The sequence below is a fragment of the Rasamsonia emersonii genome (assembly GCF_000968595.1).
Source record: "Rasamsonia emersonii CBS 393.64 chromosome Unknown ctg1118621760066, whole genome shotgun sequence".
Taxonomy (NCBI): Eukaryota; Fungi; Ascomycota; class Eurotiomycetes; order Eurotiales; family Trichocomaceae; genus Rasamsonia; species Rasamsonia emersonii.
The window spans coordinates 41,131-50,357 of record NW_013563221.1 but is presented as its reverse complement, the minus strand read 5'-3'; the positions used below and the strand labels follow the sequence as shown (position 1 = coordinate 50,357).

The 9,227-nt window shown below is 52.1% G+C and overlaps 2 protein-coding genes across 2 annotated transcripts; both read right to left on the bottom strand.

Annotated features, from left to right (window-relative positions):
• Window positions 1-64: 64 nt before the first annotated feature.
• T310_3417 (NADPH--hemoprotein reductase) lies at window positions 65-2,196 on the bottom strand (the record flags this gene model as incomplete). Its single annotated transcript, XM_013473728.1, has 2 exons — window positions 65-76; window positions 130-2,196. The coding sequence occupies 2 exons, from the start codon at window positions 2,194-2,196 to the stop codon at window positions 65-67; spliced, it is 2,079 nt and encodes a 692-aa protein (XP_013329182.1).
• Window positions 2,197-5,835: 3,639 nt separating this feature from the next.
• Window positions 5,836-7,901, bottom strand: T310_3416 (Mannosyl-oligosaccharide 1,2-alpha-mannosidase; the record flags this gene model as incomplete). The annotated part of the gene is made up of 4 exons (XM_013473727.1): window positions 5,836-5,875; window positions 6,003-6,260; window positions 6,319-7,119; window positions 7,198-7,901. The coding sequence occupies 4 exons, from the start codon at window positions 7,899-7,901 to the stop codon at window positions 5,836-5,838; spliced, it is 1,803 nt and encodes a 600-aa protein (XP_013329181.1).
• Between the last annotated feature and the right edge of the window lie 1,326 nt (window positions 7,902-9,227).

Genomic DNA, 9,227 nt, shown 5'->3' with positions numbered 1-9,227 from the left:
CCCCTCCCACAAGACCAGTCAGGAAAATATCTACAAATACAGGTCAGTCCTAGCCAGAACGTGTTCACCAGGTTTCCTAACCAGAGTTAGCAAACCTCATCAAGCACGACTTAAGACACGTCAACTTACAGCAATGTACTGTCCAGCTTCCTTCTTTCTCGCCCAGAAGGCTTCTGCTTCTTCACGGTTGAGGTTGCCCTTGGCCATGGCCACATCAACCAAAGCAGCCTCCACACCTTCACCCATGCCCTTACTGCTGCCACAGACAAAGATACGACCGTCCAGGGCGTTGATCACAAACCAGACCAGGTCGGCCTGGTGACGGACTTCTTCTTGTACGTATCTGCTCTCACCACGCCGGCTCTGCACGACCTTCTTCACTTTATCTTCGTGAACACCCCATTCACCATGGTACAGCTCATCCAACAGAGAGTCGCGGATACCCTGGATCACCCAGACCTTATTGGCACAGTTGGCAGACCTGAGGCGCCGCTGCACAAAGCCACGGAAAGGAGCGATTCCGACGCCAGCCCCAATCAAGAGCATCGGACCATCCGAAGCGTACTCACGCGCAAGTGGGTTAGCCATCAAGCCACGGAACATGGGTACGTGCAGGTCGAGAGTCTGTGGATCGATACCCTGGCTCTCCGCAGCCATAACCTTGTGAGCTAGACGCTGCAGAAAACCGGACCCAACTCCAGTTCTGGTTCCCCGTTTCCAGTCCTTAGTCTCATGGACCGTCACGGCGAATTCAATCAGCCGCCGGCGTTCACCGCCCCGGACGGTATACGAGATAGTGGGATCCTGAGACAGGGAGTAAAACCGAGGCATCAGAGCATTCAGCACGGAGAGAAGATGGTCGAGAGGCGGCTGCGTCGAGGGGAAAGCATATAGAAGTTGTTCAAGGGTGAGATGTGCCCCAGTGCGGAGGTCACAGAACGCGCCTTGTCCCTGGGCGGAGCACAGATACAGGAGGATCTTCTTCTCGCTTGGGTCGGTGGCATACTCGGCCATGAGGCGGAAGAGTTGCTTGGTGGGAGGATAACTTTGGATGTCGGAACACCACTTCAAGAGTTCCCGCCGGGTGGTGATCAACTCTCGAGGCTTGTCCTCGCCCCAGATCGTCGGCCAACGTCCGCCAGTCGTGTGCAAAGTCACTTTCTTGTCCCTGATAGATTTAGGGATTCCTAGACGATCAAAAATACTGTCGACCATCTCCTCATTGTTCATGGGGCAAACTCCGATAGCGCCTCCCACGACGAAGTCGACATTTCCGCTTTCGGGAGGATAATCCGTCACATCGACATCGAAGTGGTAAGTCCGCTTTTCCGCACCAGGCTTCGTCAACTCCCGAGCGTGGTGCAATGGTGCACGGAAGACCTCGTAAGGAGCGTGAGGCTGAACGAATTTTGGAGGGTGGTCCGGTGGCCCCAGCTTCGTGTCTACGAGCTCAGCTGGAACGGGCGAGAAGGACACAGTCTTCTCCGGGAGGGGAACAATATTGGTCAGTTCGCTGTCAAGAGTCAACGGACCGAGTTTCAAATTCAAACTCTTGTAGGCCTCGTTGTTTGGCGGTTCGATCGGACGAGCGTTCGAACTGGGTCCAGTCTCCGGCAACGGTTGAAGAAGGCAGCAGCCCCCTCCACAGCAGACCTTCTCGACCAGCTGAGTACCTCCATTGCTGATATCCCCCAGAATCCTCTGCACGTCATCGGAGTTTTCAGATATAAGAACTGTCGACGCGCGTCGTTCTCTCTTACTCTCTAACTCGTCGATAGCATCATCCGACTGCGGCTCTGTAACTGGGGTTTCGGGACTCTCCGAGTCGCTCTCCGAGAAGCCGTTTACCGACTGGGTCGAAAGAGACGACTGCGAATCACCACTGCCATTTGGTTCTTGTGCTGATTTTTCCTGGGGTGCAATGACCCGAGGTTCCTCGGGGATCGGGTTGTCGGGATGTGACGTGGCGGAGACGGGTATATTCTGACGGCCACTGTGATCGGGAGGTGTCACTGTCGAAGCCATCGCCCTGGAAGGCGGCAACATATCTGCTACAGCATGAACTGGTTGAGAACTCGAGTCAGCGTTGAGTCCGATACGCGACAGCGGCAGACGGGGGTTGTCCGATATCGCCACCGCCCGACAGCGGAGAGAGGGCGGAGGAAAATTGAAATTTGTGGGAGCAAGCTGCAACATTGGCGAAGCAATTATGCAGACAAAGGGACATACCCATTGGATTCAGTGACAGCCTGGTGGAATGGCCCCCGAGGGACACCGGGGTCCTAAAACGAGCGACGTGGGAGAGGAAGAAACGAGTGAAGAGAGGGCGAGAGGTTGAGGCGAACAGGGTGACGGAGTGTAGGAACGACACGGTCAATCATCAAGGTCAGCAAGCCAGGACTGGCGAGAAGGGATGCGAGATTGAAATAGGGGGGATATGAACGATTCCAACTGCCCCTTGGCATCCACGTAGGACCACGGCGGACGACGAGGAGCCGAGCAGGAAGAGGAATAAAAGCGGGAGGGGAACCAGCGCGATGGGAGGAAGACCGGATGCCGAGCATCGAATTCCACTAGCGGGCAGGGGTTGATCGGTATCGGTATTACCCGGATACCACGGCTGACCGAACCCACCACAGGACTGAGTCAGCACAGAGCAGCACGATCGACCTCAACCATCCCAACCCTGGCAAACAGGAGGAAAATCTCTGTCGAGAATTCATTTTCTTCCCCTATTTCTCGCTTTGTAGAGGTGTCGCAGAGCACCGCGAACAGACGTGGTTTGCCGCGGGAGATCCCGATAGCCGTACGCTGGACCCGTGGCGTGATGAGTCATTACGTCTCTCCATACAGGTAAATTACTGGTACAGCGCATCATTCCACCCGAAACGGCTTTATAGTACGGAGTTCTCCGTACGGAGTACGAGTCTGGGGCACTGCAGCGGTCAGACTTATCTGATCGACCTGCAGGGTGGTTAACTTTGGGTAAGAATGTCGGGCATGAGCGTGTGGGATTCTTTTTCCCTTGACGGGGGAATAAATGGTTCGCCTCCTCCACGTTGCACCACTCACGGCAGGACGGCTAAAGTGCCAACGCACGTAATTACACCAACCTGATGAGCACAACCCCAAGGGCCGGATAGATCGAATTCCTACAGTAGTTCGTCCGGGATGCTGTAGCTAACCTTTAGAGGATGGACAACACACCCCGGTTGCATTGCCAGGGTTCGTGCTGTCATATTGCGCCCGCGTTGAACAAAGTTTCAGTACGGGTGGTGCAAAAGCGCTGTACGCTGCCGCGACCGGAACGAGCCCAGCCGCGACCACGCAACTCAACTTTCGTAATCTAATCAATCAGTTGATCAATGCCAATCGGGACCGCCTGTCGAGTCGTCGACCCATCCGGGCACTGCCTGTCGAGGTGTGTCCCCAACACGCCCTCAAAGACCAGAATATCATCGAGCGGCGAGCCCCAACGAAGCCCATAGAGCGACCCTAGAACGCCATGGAATAATTAGTTTTGCGGGGACTCCAGCGACCAGGTCAGTCATCGACTCCGAGGAACAACTAGGCTGTGGACGGGGACCAGATCCTCGGGCTAGGCCAGCCCCGTCGAGGATCTGTGCCACCAGCTGATTGCCTAGCGAGAAACGCCAAGCGCGACGATCGGAGAGCCAGCGCGAATCACGTCGTAGGGATGGATCAGATAAGGGGGTTCTCCGTACTCCAGGCAATGAGCCGCCTAGAAGCATCCCTGCCCGTCTAACCAGCGGGAGTCGCCGCTTAATCTGATAGTAGGAACCTCGGTAAGATGAATCTTGCATTGACCTCGTCCAGATACGGAGCTTTGAATAATAAGAGGCATTCCATCAAGCTTATTTAATCTGTACAGGCACTCATATTTCGATCCACATACATCCTGACTCTACGTGGTCACTTCGCTGAGAATCAGATACCGACAATCATCGAGTGGTGGGGCACGCCGATGTCGGCTAGTGAAAGCACCAGTTCCCCACTACCGCCTGCTTACTGTAACGATACGGACGCACCCGTTACCGCTTACCGCTTACTTACCCGGTACCGTCGTACGGACGGACGGCCGGGTTCTGTTATCTGATCAAACTAGGTTGCTGACATTTGACTTGGCACTGTCCTTTGTTGCTCACATGCTCGAACTGACACACCGTGCATACGGAGTAATAGCAATTGCGCCATCATCGACTTCCGTGGCATGTTCAGCGGGATAATGGATTGCTCCGTAGTGAGGAATGTGAGAATAGAATTACTGGAAACAAAGAACGATAAATCATCGTATTAGCAGTCATGTGCCTCTGTCCGCAATTTGTCAACAGACAAATACTCCGGAGTGATACGCTCTTTTTTTTTTTTGAGTTCCAAACTAGCATTTCTGACTTCGCAAGACTGCTAAAAAAAAGTGATGGTTATAAAAGATCTTCTAGAATCATGAGATTGAATCTTAGCTTCAAGGGCGAATTTCTTTACTTCTAGAAGCTGAGTACTTTTTTTATTTGATTGCAAGTAACAAGACCGCTCAGTTGATCAAAGAGAGAAAGAAGTTCGTAATTGTCGAGAACGTGATTTTGGTCCCTCGAAATTAATAAAATAGATATAATTAATTAAGATACTTTTGAACCATTAGGTTAGGTAGGCATGTCGCTTTCTAGCTAGCCATACTATTACCTACCTAGGCAAGGATTCAGGGCAGCCCAGACAGACAGACCATCAGGAGATCTCCGTTCATCCACAACGACGATTGTTGAGATATTTGTGTCCTTGTCCTTCCAGAGACGAATGCAAAAAAAAATCCAGCTTTGGTAATGAAATCAAAATAATCAAGATTCACAAAGGGGAAGATGGGAGGATGGGAGGATGGAAAGGGGGGACGCAGGAAAGGAATTATATATATACCCATATCTAATCAAAAGCTGTCCTAAACCAGGCAAAGAGATAAAAAATAGAAGAAGAAAGCGAATATGAATATAGACAATACCCTCCTGATCCCAGCATACATATTGCATACTGCTTGCTGTTCCTGCTTCATAGATCGACATCATCTTTGTTGGTTGATTGAACGAGAATATTTTCAGGTGGAACAGCCAGTCAGTGAGTCGAGGTCAAGACATCGGAGGGAGAGAAGATGTGTTGTCTGAAGGAACGAATAACTGATATGAATCCAGTCTATCAAGCTAGATACCAGTCCTGTCCTGCAACCTATCTAAAGCACTACTACCTACCTACCTGTAGGCACAGTACATAGGTCGGAAAGAATAGGCCGTCTACGCTGTCAAGTCACTACTCCGTACTACCTGCGTAGGTATCTATCTATCTAATCCCGAGTCATTGGGGTGATCTGCTTGTTTATTGAATTATCCTTAGGTAGTAGGTACCTAACCTACGTACTCAAGCCTCCTAGGCCAGAAGGACTGTTTGTCGAACAGTACACACCTAGGTAGAAAATTTCTAAACATATTCCCACTAACATCGATGATTTGCTACCAGGAGGCATTTATATGACAGTAGATAGTTCCATTCATTACTCCTGGCTTGGCCTGTCCTGGCCTATATATCTACCTAATCTATCTGGTATTATTTTGTGACAAATCAAGACAAGGAAAAAGGCACCAAATTTTTAATCCCAATCAAGCTCGGGATGACACGCCAATAAAAAATGTTTTTTCGGGACGTCTACAGCCGGCGAAAGGCGCTTTCGCAACTCCGTAACCGCCCGTGATAAGTAGTACATGTATCGAGATACACTGAGCAGTCCGCACCCGTCCTGCAGGCAAGCAGACTGCAATGTCTATACGCTGACTTCTAAGCCGTAGGGCGCTTCAGGGGGTGCGCTTCAGTATTACTGTAAGTAGAGTCGCGTTAGCGTCTGTAGAAGGGAAAAAATAGTCGAGGCCGCGTGGACACTACGCGGCATCCCCAAACCGCCCCACCGACGAGGTACCTAAATAAGAAGATAGGGTCTCACTTACAATACATATTCATCCAGACTGATCAGGCTGGGTTCAGAGAAAATAAGATAGAAGTACTTGAGCGTCTCTGCAAGCCAGAAACTCTCCATCTTGTCGAATTTCTCAGTGTTGAGCGTGCGCACATCCTCAATGCCGGCATGCGCAATATTGGTCCTCGCGAGCTTTTCGATGCTTTGGAACATGCGCCAGGCGGCGTCCTGCAGCGCCTTGTCGCCCGTGATTCGATACATGATAAACACCGACTCGATCGCTTCCGGTCTGTTTTGTCTCCGCATCAGCAATGCGACGCACGCGACGTGACGGAGAAACGACTCACCTGAGCATGTATCGAGCGTCGTTGATTTCCGTCATTCCTGGCTGCAATCCGGCCTGCTTCACCAGTTCCCGCGCATACTCATCCTCATCCTTGTCGGAATCGACCCTACCACGATGGACAGCGGAAGCGCGCACGTCCGCCAGCCACTTCTTCTCATCCCACGTACAGTTGTCCTTGTCCTCGCAAACAGCCGTATAGAAGACCTCCGGCATCACACCGGTTGGCATCGAGTCGTACGCCCAAATGCAGCCGTCTACTAGCTTCCGGGCGATGGGCAGCTCCTCTGGCCGCTCGAAGATCTTAGCTGCGATTCCGACCATGCCGCCGACAAAGCAGGTGAGATGCTGGGCTTGTGGCTCCAGCGAGGGCGTTCCCGATCCAAATGCATGGACGTTGCCGCTGATGAGGATGTCCTCACCATTTTTTGTTAAAGGGCGGTAGAAAAGGTACTTCTTGATCGGCTCGATCGCTGCTTCGTACATCCGCTGGTACTGATTCGTCCGGCCACCGAGAAGTAAATGTTCCTTGGGAAGGTACTCGTAAGTGGAATCGGCCATGGCACCCACCGTGAAGCGGTTGTCATCAAAGATCAGATTCTCCGCATCAACCACCATGGGCCACAACCCGGGTATCTGGGTCTTAGGCTGCGCGCGTTCCAGGTTATCCGTGATCCGCTGGATGGCGTCAAAGTACTTTGGGTCGCCGGTCAGTTGGGTTAACCGCGTGAACTCTAAGCTCAGAGACCCGAGTTCCGCCAGAAGCGTATTGCGAGCCGGTCGAATGGGAAGTCCTTGAGCCGATCTGACAATCAACAGCATTAGCGCAAATGCAGTTCTTCGTGACAGGACAGATCTGAGACCAAGCCGGAGATCGCCTCACTTTTTCCATTCCCACCGAGACATTTGCATCCTGTTCGGGGTGTCGAATGCGCCATAGAGCAGTTCCGCCACCTCGACGGCTTTCTTCAGCAACACCGGGTATTTCCCATCGGAGAGATCGTGAGCAGCCAAGAGGCCTCCCAGATACCGAATCGTCGTCTCGAAGACATTGATGTCCTTGTCGTCGGTGGTCGTAAAGTCGATCTGATCGAGCGCGGCCACGGCCTTTTCGAATTCATCTTTCAGTCCCATGATGAGCAACGTGTCGAGCGCGTCTACCAACGTGGCTGCCCACCCGGCGAAGGTGTTGACATAGCCGCCACTAATGGGGGCTACCTCATCCTTCAGCCATGCGTGTTCCTTGTAGCCACCCCACGCGTGTATGAATGCCTCCTTCACCGCCGCCTGTCTCTCCTGTCGCCTCTTTCGATCGGAGGAGCGCTCGCGAGGGAAGTCATACTGAATCCGGGGGATTTTGGCAGGCTTGCCTGTTGGGAGGGGGATAAAGGAGGTTACTGGGTGCTTTTCAGGCGGCCTCTGCCAGTGGACACGGTTGTCGTTCGGTGGTGGCTTCTCAATGGAAACGGTGGTCTGGGTGGGAATGTTGCGCCGATCTGAGATGGATGGGGGGTTATTCAGGAAGAGATAGATTAGGATTGTTAGCACGCATGTTGGGATGACCAAGCTCTTGCGCACAAATCTCATGTTGGCTGGAGGACAATCGAGCGCGACGGGTTCCCTCTCCTCATGTGACACCGGCGACAATTGACTGCAGGTATCTTAGAGAGCGTTGGAATAGGGAAGAAACAACGAAAAACAGGCACGACGGATTCAATGCGGCATGCCGGTCGAGTTGCTTGAAAGGGTTGAGGCAGAACGCAACGGGCGCTCTGTTTGTATGTACTGTACAAAAAATGGAGGTCGTGACAAAGACAGTTGACACCTTACCACAGGGAAAGGAGCGACGGGCCAAGAAAGAACTGTGCTTGTAGACAGTCGCTAGGATAAACGAGAACGACTTGAAAAAAGGATTTCACAGTCAGATAGCTGAGAGAGAGGCACGAGCTATCCTTGGATACGGTATTCCTGTACGATTGCAGAAACCAGGTGTGTCGCGGACTCGCGGACACTGTCAAGTCGCTCCCTTGCTAGCGATACGATCGGCCAAGACATTCTCATGCAGGCGCAGTGCCCAATGAGTGTGGGCTGGCATACCCACAGCCTGTTGCCGAATGGCACTGGCACATTGCCATCTACCCCATGTTAAGCGCCCGTGCGGAGGGACTCGAGGGAGAGCAGGGCGTGTTGGTTCCTCTTCGGGGCGGGACTATGGCGGTTGACGGCCAAGCAGAGCTGGCAGCAGAGCAGCGACTCCGCCGCGGGACTGCTCCTTCGGGCAATGCTCGTCCCTCCCAAGACTCCCTCCCCCTGTCATCGCGAGGCCGGGACCAACGGAGATGGGATATTTTTGGATTAGGTGTTGACTTAGACGGTCAGGATGGGGGCGGTTGGGTCGCTGCAAAGTTCTCTCCGTTGCTCTGCTGTTCGAGCCATGGGTCTGGATTCTTGGCAGGCGGCCGCTGCCAACGTCGCATCTTAGCTGCTTGTCTGTTGGAAGCTCCGACTATTGCATCTTCATGACCAACACAGCCTAACCAAGCGTGGAACTTCTAGTCTATATAGTTATTTCATTATATCTAATATATCTGTTTCAGGAAATATTGATAGAGTTGGTTGTGTTGTCTTGTGCCTGGCAACAGCCTGGCTTTTTTTGACAGAATTTTCGATTTTATTTATGTGATGAGACGACCCTTATAGATTACTGAGGATCACTGTATTGCCACTTATACCTTCTTGCTACTGTATTCTATAATTTTATTGTGTGTCTGGGACTATATCTGTCACTGCAGCTGATTGTTCAAAGGTGTTGGCTCTGTGGACTATCCTCCTGTTGGATTTCTATATCTTTCCGTTGCTATAACAGCGTGAATTCCTAGTCTGCAATACCTTTTTCTTTTTTTGCGGGAGAGG